Genomic DNA, 15,000 nt, shown 5'->3' on the forward strand with positions numbered 1-15,000 from the left:
GTTTGTTATGAAGAACATGAGCATGGCCTGGTGGACACAAGTTAAAAAGTGAGAGGAAGGCTTGCAGTGTAATGCTCACATGGCTAGAGTTACATATTAAATGTTAGCAAAATACTTCATGGCAGAAATAGGATATATAAATGAAATAAACAGTAAAAACATAAAAGAATACATATTTTCAGATTCACCTAATCCTCAATGTTTTCCCACAGGAGTACAAGTTCCACCTGGGAAGTGAGGGACACAAACAGCAGCTAAACCGGCTGGCTAGGAAGCACTCTGTGGTGCTGAGGAAGATCAGGGTGCAGCAGAGACAGGAGCAGAAGGAGATTGAGGCCAAGTGGCGAGAAGAAAATGGCGAGGAGTTTAAGTCAGCTGTTACTAGGTACTGCTGTGTTACCTTGTGTTCTGTAGTGTGTTTTATTGCCATGATTGGTTATGATTTTTAGAGTTCATTATGATTTTTTACCCCTTTTATCATTTTCATTCCTTGCATGCAAATAGCTTATTTGTGTAATTCAGTCATCTTGACTGATACTTTTTTTTTCTCTCTTGCTATTATAATCAAGAATTTTTGACATAGTTTGCAGAATTTGTATTTTGCTCAAGGCGGTACTTGGAACTTGTGGCCTAAAATCTTGCAATGTCAGAATTTAGATAGAAGTTTTCTTCAGATGTCAAAAAACACAGTACAACATATGGAATGTTTGAAATAGCCAATGGAATGGCTGTGGAGGTACAATGCATACAGGCTGTAAGCACAACTCATCATAACTACACCCTATTGCTGTGGGGTTACAGTTTATTTTCAAGAGTTTATTTGAAAACCAATATTCTTTACTTGAAATGAGGGGAGGACACAGAGCAGCAGACAGGGAAGGGGGAGAGGGTGATTAGTAGTGGATACCATCATTTAGCCAAGGTAAGTTGCTCTTGTTTCTTCTGCTTGTTCATGCTGTACCTCAACATTTATTTTGTGGGGCAAAAGGTATATTGTGGATTTACTGCTAGTTGGACTTTGTTGAAAAATTGAGAAAAGGTTGAACATATCAAGATGAATAATGCCCTTGGAATTCCCAATACATGAAGTGCTTATAAAATATTTAGGGGATAAGTGCGGCAGCAGGCAGATTTACTAACGTTGTGAGATTGCTTGATGTATGAACAATTCATGTAACTTTAACCTCTTAATGCTGGGCCACACCTATAACCATCATAGCAAACCGACTCCTCGTGAGGCTACGGCTGTAGGTGTCAGATGTGCCAGAATGAGTTCCCGGGCCAAAGGGCAGGACGGTTGCCAGAAGTCACTGAAGTCAGTGATGCCGAGAGATTTCTAATACTGTCATTGAGGAGTTCATCAATTTAGAGGCCAAATCCCATGTGGGTTGCATAGGTATTATGGCTGCTACCTTGAGTACTGGTAACAGTGAGTAATGTCATTATGTGGAACATTCATATTCAGAGAAAGGACATTAAATATTATGGAACTATAAAATTTCAATCTCCAAATTAGCAGTCTATACTTTATTTTTGGTAGTTTTAGAAATTGTAGGTCACAAGTATGACATCTTTTACAGGTAATCTAGATATACAAAGATTATATTCATAATAGTCAACTGACATTGCTTGTTATAAGGAGAGTGTATGCAGAATATCATTCTGTCATTGTGTTTTGAGAAAGTTTGAAAGCTTCAAATTAAAAACTCAATCAGTTGTCAAGCACTAATCTTCAGCAATTTCATTATGTAAATATCTGGAAAGTTACAGAAATATATGTAAAAGTATTACCAATGTAGGCAAAGTGAAGTCAAGAAATTTGTGAACATTTCTGATAAAAAGGAATGTATTACACATGCATATAGGAAAGGGGAATACTATGCACATAGACCCCTGGTAACTGTAATCTGGATACTTAAAAAGATCAGATAATAATTGTAAATGATTGGAAATATTATTCACGTTACCTTATTTTTGATCATTTGTATTTCATTTGTATTTCTCTTGCTTCTTGTCTTAACCCCAGGTTCTGCAGTACATGCAAGCTAGCCTTCAAGTGTCTGGGCAAAAACTCAAGTGATGGCATAAGCCACCACAGCAGAAGCAAGCTACATAGGGTGAGTTGGAATGTTAATGATGTGTTTTTTTAAATTTTATTTTGGTAAAATACCCAATAAGGAAACCTTGTTTCAGTGGTAGCATGTGTGGACATGGTTAGGACACATGTAGTGTCATTTGGAAAGTGTTACAATGTTATTATTTTATATTTAAGTATTGCAGAATGGACTATGTGACATTTTACTGCTAGTTGACTTGTCCCATTCTTTCTGTTAATCAGCCTGTCCCATTCCACAGATGCAGAGGCACTATCTCCATCCTCGATGTGGAATATGCAGAATCACTTTCCCGAGCCGTATGGTGTATGAGCATCACATTGCTTCCATCAATCACCTACGGGTAAGTCTGCTTCTTTTTGTGTATTTGTGCCTCCCTCCTCTCCTCTCCCTTTTCTGTATTTGTGCCTCCTTACTCCCCTTTTCTTTTTCTGTATTTGTGCCTCCCTCCTCTCCTTTTCTTTTTCTGTATTTGTGCCTCCCTCCTCTCCTTTTCTTTTTCTGTATTTGTGCCTCCCTCCTCTCCTTTTCTTTTTCTGTATTTGTGCCTCCCTCCTCTCCTTTCCTTTTTCTGTATTTGTGCCTCCCTCCTCTCCTTTCCTTTTTCTGTATTTGTGCCTCCCTCCTCTCTCCTTTTTCCTCTTGTCTCTCCTCTCTCTCCTCTCTGTCCTTTTTACTTTCCTCCTCTCTCCTCTTTCCTCTGCTCTCCCCTTTCCTCTGCTCTCCTCTTTCCTCTGCTCTCCTCTTTCCTCTGCTCTCCTCTTTCCTCTGCTCTCCTCTTTCCTCTGCTCTCCTCTTTCCTCTGCTCTCCTCTTTCCTCTGCTCTCCTCTTTCCTCTGCTCTCCTCTTTCCTCTTCTTCTCCTCCTCCTCCTCCTCCTCCTCCTCCTCCTCCTCCTCCTCCTCCTCCTCCTCCTCCTCCTCCTCCTCCTCCTCCTCCTCCTCCTCCTCCACTCTTCTCCTCTTCTCCTCCTCCTCCCTTCTCCTCTTCTCCTCCTCCTCCCTTCTCCTCTTCTCCTCCTCCTCCTCTCTTCTCCTCTTCTCCTCCTCCTCCTCCCTTCTCCTCTCCTCCTCCTCCTCCTCCTCCTCCTCCTCCTCCTCCTCCCCCTCCTCCTCCTCCTCCTCCTCCTCCTCCTCCTCCTCCTCCCTTCTCTCCTTCTCCTCCTCCTCCTCCTCCTCCTCCTCCTCCTCCTCCTCCTCCTCCTCCTCCTCCTCCTCCTCCTCCTCCTCCTCCTCCCTTCTCCTCTTCTCCTCCTCCTCCCTTCTCCTCTTTTCCTCCTCCTCCCTTCTCCTCTTCTCCTCCTCCTCTCTTCTCCTCTTCCTCCCTTCTCCTCCCCTCCTCCTCCTCTCTTCTCCCCCTCCTCCCTTCTCCTCCTCCTCCTCCCTCCTCCCTCCTCCCTCCTCCTCTTCCTCCCTTCTCCTCCCCCCTTCTCCTCCTCCTCCTCTTCCCCTCTCCTCCTTCTCCTCCTCCTCTTCCCCTCTCCTCCTCTTCCTCCCCTCTCCTCCTCCTTCTCCTCTTCTCCACCTCCTCCTCCTCCCTTCTCCTCTTCTCCTCTCCTCCTCTCCTTCTCCTCCTCTCCTCCTTCCTCCTCTCCTCTCCTCCTCCTCCTCCCTTCTCCTCTCCTCCTCCTCCTCCTCCTCCTCCTTCCTCCTCTCCTCCTCCTCCTCCTCCTCCTCCTCCTCTCCTCCTCCTCCTCCTCCTCCTCCTTCTCTTCCTTCCTCCTCCTCCTCCTCCCTCCTCCTCCTCCTCCTCCTCCTCCTCTCCTCCTCCTCCTCCTCCTCCTCCTCCTCCTCCTCCTCCTCCTCCTCTTCCTCCTCCTCCTCCTCCTCCTCCTTCTCTCTCCTTCTCTCCTCCTCCCTCCCGTCTCCTCCTCTCTTCTCCCCCTCCTCCCTTCTCCTCCTCCTCCTCTCTTCTCCCTCCTCCTTCTCCTCCTCCTCCTCCTCCCTTCTCCTCCTCCTCCCTTCTCCTCCTCCCTCCTCCTCCTCCTCTTCCTCCTTCCTCCCCTCCTCCTTCCTCCTCCTCTCCTCTCCTCCTCCCCTCTCTCCTCCTCCTCCTCTCCCTCCTCTCCTTCTCCTCCTCCTCTCTCCTCCTCCTTTCCTCCTCCTCCTCTTCCCTCGTCCTGTCCTCCTCCTCTCCTCCTCCTCTCCTCCTCCTCCTCCTCTCCTCCTCCTCCTCTCCTCCTCTCCTCCTCTCCTCCTCCCCTCCTCCTCCTCTCCTCCTCCTCCTCCACTCTCTCCTCCTCCTCCTCCTCCTCTCCTCCTTTCCTCTCCTCCTCCTCCTCTCCTCCTCTTCTCTCCTCCTCCTCCTCCTTCCCTCCTCTCCTCTCCTCCTCCTCCCTCCTCCTCTCTCCCCTCCTCTCCTCCCTCTCTCTCCTCTCCTCCTCCTCCTCCCTCCTCCCTCTCCTCCTCTCCTCCTCCTCCTTCCTCCTCTCTCCTCCCTCCTCTCCTCCTTCTCCTCCTCTCTCTCCTCCCTCTCCTCCTCTCTCTCCTCCCCTCTCTCCTTCCTCCTCTCCTCCTCCTCCTCTCCTCCTCCCCTTCTCCTCCTCCTCCCTCTCCTCTCTCTCCTCTCCTCCTCTCTCCTCCTCCTTCCTCCTCCTCCTCCTCTCTCTCTCCCTCCTCCTCCTCTTCTCCTCCTCTCCTCCTCCCTCCTCCCCTCCTCCCTCCTCCTCCTCCTCCTCTCCTCCTCCTCCTCCTCCTCCTCCTCCTCTCCTCCTCCTCCTCCTCCCTCGTCTCCTCCTCCTCCTCCTCTCCTCCTCCTCCTCCTCCTCCTCCTCCTCCTCCTTCTCCTCCTCCTCCCTTCCTCCTCCCTCCTCCTCCTCCTCCTCTCTCTCCTCTCCTCCTCCTCCTCTCTCTCTCCTCCTTTTCCTCCTCCTCCTCTCCTTCTCTCCTCCTCCTCTCCTCCTCCTCCTCCTCCTCCTCCTCCTCCTCCTCCTCCTCTCCTCCTCCTCCTCCTCCTCCCTCCTCCTCCTCTCTCCTCCTCCTCCTCCTCCTCCTCCTCCTCCTCCTCCTCCTCTCTCCTCCTCTCCTCCTCTCTCCTCCTCCTCTCCTCCTCCTCTCTCCTCCTCTCTCCTCCTCCTCTCTCCTCCTCCTCTCTCCTCCTCTCTCTTTCTCCTCTCCTCCTCCTCTCTGCTCCTCCTCTCTCCTCCTCCTCTCTCCTCCTCCTCTCTCCTCCTCCTCTCTCCTCCTCCTCTCTCCTCCTCCTCTCTCCTCCTCCTCTCTCCTCCTCCTCTCTCCTCCTCCTCTCTCCTCCTCCTCTCTCCTCCTCCTCTCTCCTCCTCCTCTCTCCTCCTCCTCCTCCTCCTCCTCCTCCTCCTCCTCCTCCTCCTCCTCCTCCTCCTCCTCCTCCTCCTCCTCCTCCTCCTCTCCCCTCCTCCTCCTCCTCTCTCCTCCTCTCTCCTCCTCCTCCTCTCTCCTCCTCCTCCTTGCCCTCTCTCCTCCTCCTCCTCCTCCTCCTCCTCCTCCTCCTCCTCCTCCTCCTCCTCCTCCTCCTCCTCCTCCTCTCCTCTCTCCTTCCTCCTCCTCCTCCTCTACCTCTTCTCCTCCTCCTCCTCCTCTCTCCTCTCCTCCTCTCTCCTCTCCTCCTCTCCTCCTCCTCCTGTTTCCTCCTCCTCCTGTTTCCTCCTCCTCCTGTTTCCTCCTCCTCCTGTTTCCTCCTCCTCCTCCTCCTGTTTCCTCCTCCTGTTTCCTCCTCCTCCTCCTCCTGTTTCCTCCTCATCCTCCTCCTGTTTCCTCCTCATCCTCCTCCTGTTTCCTCCTCCTCCTCCTCCTGTTTCCTCCTCCTCCTCTTGTTTCCTCCTCCTCCTCCTCTTGTTTCCTCCTCCTCCTCCTCTTGTTTCCTCCTCCTCCTCCTCCTGTTTCCTCCTCCTCCTCCCTCTCTTCTCTTCCTCCTCCTCCCCCCCTCTCTTCTCTTCCTCCTCCTCCCCCCTCTCTTCTCTTCCTCCTCCTCCCTCCCTCCCTCCCTCCCTCCCTCCTTCGCTCCCTCCCTCCCTCCCTCCTCCCTCCCTCCCTCCCTCCCTCCCTCCCTCCCTCCCTCCTCCCTCCCTCCTTCCCTCCCTCCTTCCCTTCCTCCTTCCCTCCCTCCCTCCCTCCCTCCCTCCCTCCCTCCCTCCCTCCCTCCCTCCCTCCCTCCTTCCTCCTCCTCCCTCCTCCTCCCTCCTTCCCCCTTCCTCCCTCCTACCTCCTACCTCCTTCCTCCTTCCTCCCTCCTCCCTCTTCCCTCTTCCCTCTTCCCCCCTCCTCCCTCTTCCTCTCCCCCTCCTCCCTCTTCCTTCCTCCCTCTTCCTCCCTCTTCCTTCCTCCCTCCTCCCTCCTCCCTCTTCCCTCCTCCCTCCTCCCTCCTCCCTCCTCCCTCCTCCCTCCTCCTCCTCCTCCTCCTCCTCCTCCTCCTCCTCCTCCTCCTCCTCCCTCCTCCCTCCTCCCTCCTCCCTCCTCCCTCCTCCCTCTTCCCTCCTCCCTCCTCCCTCCTCCCTCCTCCCTCCTCCCTCCTCCCTCCTCCTCCTCCCTCCTCCTCCTCCCTCCTCCTCCTCCTCCTCTCTCCTCCTCCTCTTCCTCTTCCTCTTCCTCTTCCTCTTCCTCTTCCTCTTCCTCTTCCTCTTCCTCTTCCTCTTCCTCTTCCTCTTCCTCTTCCTCCTCCTCCTCCTCCTCCTCCTCCTCCTCCTCTATCTTTTCCTCCTATTTAACCCATTCATAGCTGGCAGAATAAAGTGACATTTTACATACAGAACATTCTACATACAAAGTTTACACTTTTCAGAGAGAGTAACATAATTTCCCAAATCAAGCATATGTTTTGTGAGAAAATTAGCTTTGTTATTTCAGTAAGACATGAGCATGTGCCTTGCACAACATTTTGAAGGACACTGATTATAGATACGTATTTGATAAATTCCAAAGAATTATTACCATTTTAGCATGCAGATGCAAACCTCAAGAGGCATCTTATTTTTTTAGAATGTAGGTTGGTTTTATGCTTTTATATTCCCTAAAATACATAATTTGGATATGAAACAAGGGTTCAGCAATTGAGATAATTAATTTTTAATCATTACTAGATGAATAAAATGTAATTTTTCACTTTCTTTGAGCAGTATTAGTGACAGTACAAGCCAGAGTTTTTTAGAACAGCTTTCTGGCCATTCCCACATTCTGAAGGTGCCTGCAAAATTTTGAAATTTGTTATGCTCATGTTTCTCTGCCAGCAGTGAATGAGTTAACTATACATACACTAAAACACACACATCCCCCACCTGCCCTGCAATTTGATATATATGTGTATATATATATTTATACTGAAATATATACATGATCTATAATTTGCCTACATATTGTGGAACAAGTGATAAGATTAAATACATAATACAGGGCTCGTTGCAGGTAAGGACAGCAACTATTGACAGTCAGGGTGGCAGCCGACGCAATGAGAACCACAACCAGGAGGAGGAAGGTGTTGACCTTGACTTGGCTAACTTCATGACACTCGACTCAGTGGGAGAAGACGGTAAGCTTAGCATATATAATGAAGTTACAGTTTGACTAAGATGTAAAATTTGCCTCAGAAAATGAGAGGTATACTCTCATTTATAGCTACAGAATTGTAGCTGCAAGTGTTTGTGCAACTTTATGCAATGTCATAATGCCATATTTCCTTTCGAAGTTAAGGAACTTTATTAGTCATTTGGGTTACAATGATAGTCACATTATATTATAATTAGGTGTGAAAGAGAGGAGTTAAAAGCTAAAAGGAAAATAGACTTTCAGTAGCTCTTCAGGCCTTCCACTGATTTAAAAATTCTCATTTTTATTTTTGCTTGATAAACGACTGAAGTGGAATTTGATATTATTTTTATTTTTTAATCATCTCCCTTTCTTATTTATTTATAAATTTTTATCATTGCTATTATTTATTTTTATCTCCAAGTACATTAGATAGACAATGGTAAATGTGCTGAATTTAACTGTTGAGGATTGATGAAAGGATTAAGTTCACTATATATATATATATATATATATATATATATATATATATATATTTATATATATATTACCTTAATGGGTGTACCATTTTGATTTTTCAGCCTTTCTTTAAAGTCAACATTTATGAAAGGAGTTGCTTGATTTCCTTTGTTTTTATTTTTGGGTAGATTGTTGAAGTACTACCTATTTTCCAATACAATACCTGTAGGTCAAGCCTATGCAGATAATAACATCATACTAATAACAACAACAATGATAGTACCAAGACAACAATAATAGTCATAATAATAGTAATAATAGTGATGATGATAACATTCACGATAGGGATAGTAAAAGAAAAGAAGGTTCTCCCCAAAATTCAAGAAATGAGGTCAAATAGGCTTAATAATTGACTGCTTGGTTAAGGACTTAATTGATGAAAAGCATCTTGGACCTTGTGCCAGTGGTTTATACTAATTCAAGAATACTTGTTCTTGTTGAATTATCCATGAAAGATGTAATTTGTGCTTCATTTTCCTTTTTTTTTTTTGCTCTATTTAGTATAGCTTGTTTCGGCATGTGAAACTTGTGTGTCAGAATTTAAAAGGGATAATGCCAAATGTGATTTATCTATAGTGCCAGTTTATTACTTGCATATCTCTAGTAGGCCATAAATAGTGAAAGATACAAAACCTCTGGATGTTGAAAGTTTGTATTTTAGTTATTACTATGGAAGATTCTACCTGGTAATGCAGGCAATCTTATGGCTGACTCCTTGCAGATGATGAAGAGGTGGGATCAGAGCACGAGGAGATCACAGGGGGCATTGATGCTGTGGAGGCTGCAGAAAAGGAAGCCGCAACAGGAGACGAGGATGAGGACGAGGACCTAGATGAGTCAGAGAGTAGCAGCAACCGCAACAAGGGTCATGGGCACTACAGGAGCAAGGAGGAACTGCAGTATGGCCGCAGGGGACGGAATGTAGGCAGCAACAAGGGCAAGAGGCGCAGGGCACATGACCGGGGGGATGAAGATGAGGAGGAGGACATTCCTATGGAGTCGGACTGGGATAAAGACCAGCCGGAGGAGGAGGACGACGAGGATGAAGAGGAGCATCAGCCACTGGGTAAGGAACGGGCAGGGAGAAGGAGAGGAAGAAAATGAAGCTGCTCTTTAGTGTCTTAGTCTTGATATTAGCTTTTGCCTGTCTTTGATCTGGTGTTTTATTTATTTTTTTTTCCTTAAAAGAAGTTGCTTGATTTGCTTTGTTTTTATTTTTGGGTAGATAGTTGAAGTACTACCTATTTTCCAATACAATAATCTAGTATGTGACCTAATTTCTTAGCCAGAATCATTAAATTTTAAACAGAAACAAGGTTAAATGTTTTCAGTTTATCCACTGGGACCAGTATGAGGGGAAAAGTGAATCTTTGTCTTTTGCAGGAACTGAATACGTGCGCCGGATCGAGGCCTACTTCTGCAGCTTGTGTTACAAGATCATCCGAGCTGATTCCTCCTTAGGGTCCCGTGCTGTACAGAGGCACTGCCGCTCCTTTGACCACCTGTCACATTACCATGACCAACATCCAGCATCACAACATGTAAGTCCTTTTTCATTGTTATCACATACCTTTTACTTTATTTGTATTTATATAATATACATGAAAGTTAAATTGTAAAATGCAATCATTTCTTTGTTTTCTCCCCTTTGCCCTTCCTTCTCTCCTGTGCTTCTGCATCTTTTAATCTCTGATGTTTTAAACCCGCCTGTCCTCCAGGGGGAAGATGGCATGAGTGGAGATGAGGCCGAGGGTGACCTGGAGGACGATCCAGACCAGGCTAAACTGTGGGAGGAAGTCGACAAGGGACTCACTGCCCTCCAAGGTCTGTTGGTCTTTTGTATGTCTGTTTGTCCGTCTGGTGGGTTGGTTGGCGATTCACAGGCTGGAGTTGGTGGAGTAGCCGGAAGCTGGAAGTTGGCCCCATGTGCAAGAGGAGATGAACATACCTTCTAAGTTGTAGGGATATGATATGATAAAGTAGCTAGCTCCTTTCCATCCCAACTTTTACTACAGCAGGTTACTCAGCTGATATGCTCTAAAGTCACCATACATTATATATATATATATATATATATATATATATATATATAAATATATAAATATATAAATTATATATATATATATATATATATATATATATATATATATATATATACATATATATATATATATATATATATATATATATATATATATATATGTGTATGTGTGTATGTATATACACATGTATTGTATATGTTTGTATATATATGTATATATGTGTGTATATGTGTATATATGTGTATATATGTGTATATATGTGTATGTATATATATACATATATACATACATATGTATATATACATATATATTTATATATACTTATATGTACTTATGTATATATACATATGTATACATATATATATATATATATATATATATATATATATATATATATATATATATATATATATGTATATATATATATATATGTATGTATATTTGTATATATATGTATATATACATATATATAATATGTATATATATGTATATGTGTATATGTATATACACACTCATTTTCCCAAATGCTTGTAGGAAAGCTAAGGTTGTGCTCTGTGTAGTGACTACCTAAGAAAGATGAGACCAACAGATAAATCAGGTTTGATTGACAGCCCTGATATAGCCTATCTTGAGTTGCCAAATCATAAGAAATGAAGTAATAATTGTGCCACTTTTCCTATGTGTGTGATTTTTCTAATATATTTTTCAAATACATTGAACATTTTGCAAAAACTTTGTGATTTTCCCTACAGCAAGGGCTTTGTCCATACACAGCCATGTTACAGTCCAGTGAATATTCTAGGCTTTATAAAGGAATCTTGCAATGGATGTTGTAGGGTGTCATGTGTCACAAAGTGCGGACCTTGAATAACATCCATGCTAGTGAAAGCATTAACTGGGAGGGGCTGGCCTGATAGTCATGTGACTTTGCAGTTACAAAGACAGCTCTCTGCCATTGAACTTTGCCACATTCATTGGATGCAGTGTTTGGCAGTTTTATGATGAGACATATTTAATGATGGAATTTTTTATATGACTGATGATTGTTCAATTGGCTATATTGCTTAAATGTTTGAGACACATTTCAGAGAAAAATTGATCAATTAATAGGTTGGTGATACTAAAGGCTTTCATTGTTTACCTGTTTAATTATTGATTTTTTGTTTGTGTTTCTTTCAGGGGAAATAATGACAGAGATTGAAGGCGAAGATGGACTTGAGGGAAATAACAAAACAGATAAGAAGGAAAATGGAGGAGCAACAAAAGAGAAAGAAAGTGAGGAAGGAGGTGAAGAGGAGAAAGGGTTTGGAAATGGAAAACAAGCAAAGGAAGCAAGCCGTGAAGAAGAAAAGGAGGATGAAGTGAGGCACTTACCTTAAACTGAATCTTTTTGACACTTTTTTACTTTTTTCATGTGGTTGTGTGCACACAAGTGTATGTGTGTATTTGTATGTGTCTGTGTATGTATCAGAGTGAGTATGTTGCATGTGCATGTAGGTGTTTGTTCATTGTAGCAGAATGTAAAAAAAAGAAAAAAAGAATGGAGTGAAATATAGATAATAAGAAACTTGGTACTGTTCTTCTCTTTATCAGTATACTTTAGGAAAGTCATTTCAGCAAATAGAACTTGGATTTGTCAGAGGTTTTGAAATGTGTTTTGTTTTATTTTGTGACAGTCGCCTGTGAAGGAGGAAGAAGCAGAGGACATGGTTAATGCAACCACTGTGAAGGAGTGGGAAGAAGTGGGCGAAGAATTTACCGAGTAAGTTTGTATGCGTGATAGTAATGGCTGTGGAGCAGTGGCCAAGCTGGTTGGATGGATGGCTGTTGATCTGCCCTTGTGATCGGAGCAGTGCCTGTGATGCTGCTGTGGGGTGCTGGCTGAGCCACTGCTGGCTGACGGTTGCAAATCTTCCTGTCCGACCCAAGAGAGATCCAGTGACATCCTTGCTACACTAGGATCTAAAGTTCCCTTGATACCCAGTCACTTGCATTAGTCCTACAGTAATATAGGTGTGCTATGAAGTGCTTCTGCGAAAGTGCTTGTGCACTTATTTCCTGTGACAAAACTCCCTTTTGTTAAGTCAACTGGGGTTACATTTTTGTTGTTTTCTATGTGACAAATTCCTGCCCTGGCAGTGCTAGAATAAGTCACATCTGCACTGTTGTATCAGTTGTAAATCAGTTTTATGTATATGTCATCTTTAGCAGTACTGTTTCAAGTGGTGGAATGGCTGTTGCAGTAATTTGTTGCATCATGCTATGCATCTATTACAGAGCTCTGCAACACTGCCACATCAAGCTGGTTAAAATTTTTGCTTCTTGAGCAGTTTTATACAAAGCTTTCTTAACAAGATATTTCTTGTTTCTGTAAATGGCAGTGTTACACTGAGCAATGTTCACCTTCCTAACAGTGTAATTTTAAGCAGTGAGTGCTAAGCCACCTTTCCTCAAGCATTGTTACTTCAAGCATACTATAGCTTTGCTCATGCATAAAGTTCAGGAGTACATGTAAGAAGAGTTAGTGATGATAGTACGCTATAATGACGATGTAAGTGGACACAGTCCGAGGTTCCATTGCCAAGTCCTCTGCGGGAGGAGTGGCACCCATTTGTGTGGTTTTTGTGATGTTGATTTTTCATTGAAAGTCATATTGCCATTAAGTTTGGTCTTTTTTGTTTGGAATTCGTTTTCTTTCTTTCTTTTTTTTTTCTTTTTTTTTTTCTTTTTTTTTTTAGTTGCCTTGTTTTCAGTACTGTGTGGTAGGACAATAGTACAAGATCATTTGTTCTAATGAAAAAAACTTGACAGAAAAGTAGATAAGATCTACTGTGTATTTTGTGGATACGTTTGTAATGGAAGTGGCTTGGCATTACATAGTCAGTGTTCCTTGCAATTTTGCAGGATGTCTTTCTTTCATATATTTCATCTTTGAATTAGAAGTTTACTCAGAAAATATTCCAGTATTTTTTAATAAAGAAAACAGAAAATTATTCTTGTTTTACTCATATCCATTATTATGTCCATCTGAAAATTGTTTGTATATTTTATTTTCAATACCTCTATGGTAGCAGGTATAAATATTTAGAAGTAAACATCTTTTACTGACAGTTGGTAATTTTAATTTTAGATTATAACTTCAGAATTAGTGTTTGCTTGGAATTTTATATATATAAAAACAGCATTTGATAACAATTTAGACAAATAATTGAAATGTTTATTACCTGATGAAAAGTAGAAGACTGCTAATAACAAGGTATTCTTAAAGTGAAATAGGATTTCAAAATGAAATATTTTTTGATAAAAATTCCAAATAAAATGAATTGAAGTTTTTTTTTTTTTTTTTTTTTTTTTTTTTTTTTTTTTTTCCATACATAAGTCTACATTAATGACAGTCATTTCATGTATTGAGGTTACTCCAAACAAGTATAAAGATATCAGATATTTATCAATTGAAGTATAAACATTTCATTTTGATAATGTTGCAAGTAAAGCTGATACTCCTAAACAAAATATGAGTACTTTTTTTGTGTTTGTAAAAAAGCATTAATACTTTAAACTGTGACTAAATATAGAGACAAACCACTTATACACATACACACATTTATGCATAATTTATATATATGTATATATGTATATATATGTGTAGATATGTATATTTATATGTATGTATATATTTATATATGTGTATATATTTATATATATTATAAATATATGTATATATATGTATATACTTATTATGTATTTTTATATGTATTAGATATAATTAATGTATATATGTATTTATATTATATATATATGTATTACATTTGTATATTATATATATATGTGTTATATATATTATATATATTATATATATTATATATATTATATATATTATATATATTATATATTATATATATTATATATTATATATATTATATATTATATATGTTATACATATGTTATATATATTATATATGTATTATACATATTATATATATTATATATATAATATAAAATATATATTATGCTTATTATATATATTATAGATTTATATATATATATTATATATATTATCAATATATTATATATATTATATATATTATATATATATTATATATATATTATATATGTTATATATATATATTATATATATTATATATATTATATATATTATATATATTATATATATTATATATATTATATATATTATATATATTATATATATTATATATATTATCAATATATTACATATATTAGATATATTATATATATCATATATATCATATATATCATATATATATGTTACATATGTTACATATGTTATATATTATATGTATAATATATATGTATATATTATATATATCATATATATCATATATCTCTATATATTATATATTATATATATATCATGTATATATTATATATATATATATATATATATATATATATATATATATATATATACATACACATATATTTATATATATATTATATATACAAACATATACATATATATTATATATATGTATGTTATATATAAACATATTTATAAATATGTATATATACACACATGTATATTTATGTATATATATGTATATAATTATACATATATATATTTATCTCTCGCTCTCGCTCTCGCTCTCGCTCTCTCTCTCGCTCTCTCTCTCGCTCTCTCTCTCGCTCTCTCTCTCGCTCTCTCTCTCGCTCTCTCTCTCGCTCTCTCTCTCGCTCTCTCTCTCGCTCTCTCTCTCGCTCTCTCTCTCTCTCTCTCTCTCTCTCTCTCTCTCTCTCTCTCTCTCTCTCTCTCTCTCTCTCTCTCTCTCTCTCTCTCTCTCTCTCTCTCTCTCTC

At 41.0% G+C, this 15,000-nt stretch overlaps 1 protein-coding gene across 4 annotated transcripts in view; it reads left to right on the forward strand.

The window, feature by feature from the left end:
• The window catches only part of LOC125039882, a 32,595-nt gene extending 19,436 nt beyond the window's left edge, over window positions 1–13,159 (forward strand). For 3 of the 4 annotated variants that reach the window (XM_047634223.1, XM_047634225.1, XM_047634227.1), the window contains 9 exons: window positions 213–385; window positions 2,027–2,117; window positions 2,356–2,457; window positions 7,474–7,609; window positions 8,846–9,190; window positions 9,508–9,665; window positions 9,843–9,948; window positions 11,346–11,527; window positions 11,843–13,159. In XM_047634223.1, the coding sequence (XP_047490179.1) occupies window positions 213–385; window positions 2,027–2,117; window positions 2,356–2,457; window positions 7,474–7,609; window positions 8,846–9,190; window positions 9,508–9,665; window positions 9,843–9,948; window positions 11,346–11,527; window positions 11,843–11,932 (1,383 nt within the window). In that variant the 3' untranslated portion in view covers window positions 11,933–13,159. The remainder of the gene's footprint in view (window positions 1–212; window positions 386–2,026; window positions 2,118–2,355; window positions 2,458–7,473; window positions 7,610–8,845; window positions 9,191–9,507; window positions 9,666–9,842; window positions 9,949–11,345; window positions 11,528–11,842) is intronic. The other variant, XM_047634224.1, reaches the window with a different exon arrangement.
• The last annotated feature ends 1,841 nt before the right edge of the window (window positions 13,160–15,000 follow it).

This window comes from Penaeus chinensis, chromosome 28, assembly GCF_019202785.1.
Source record: "Penaeus chinensis breed Huanghai No. 1 chromosome 28, ASM1920278v2, whole genome shotgun sequence".
Taxonomy (NCBI): Eukaryota; Metazoa; Arthropoda; class Malacostraca; order Decapoda; family Penaeidae; genus Penaeus; species Penaeus chinensis.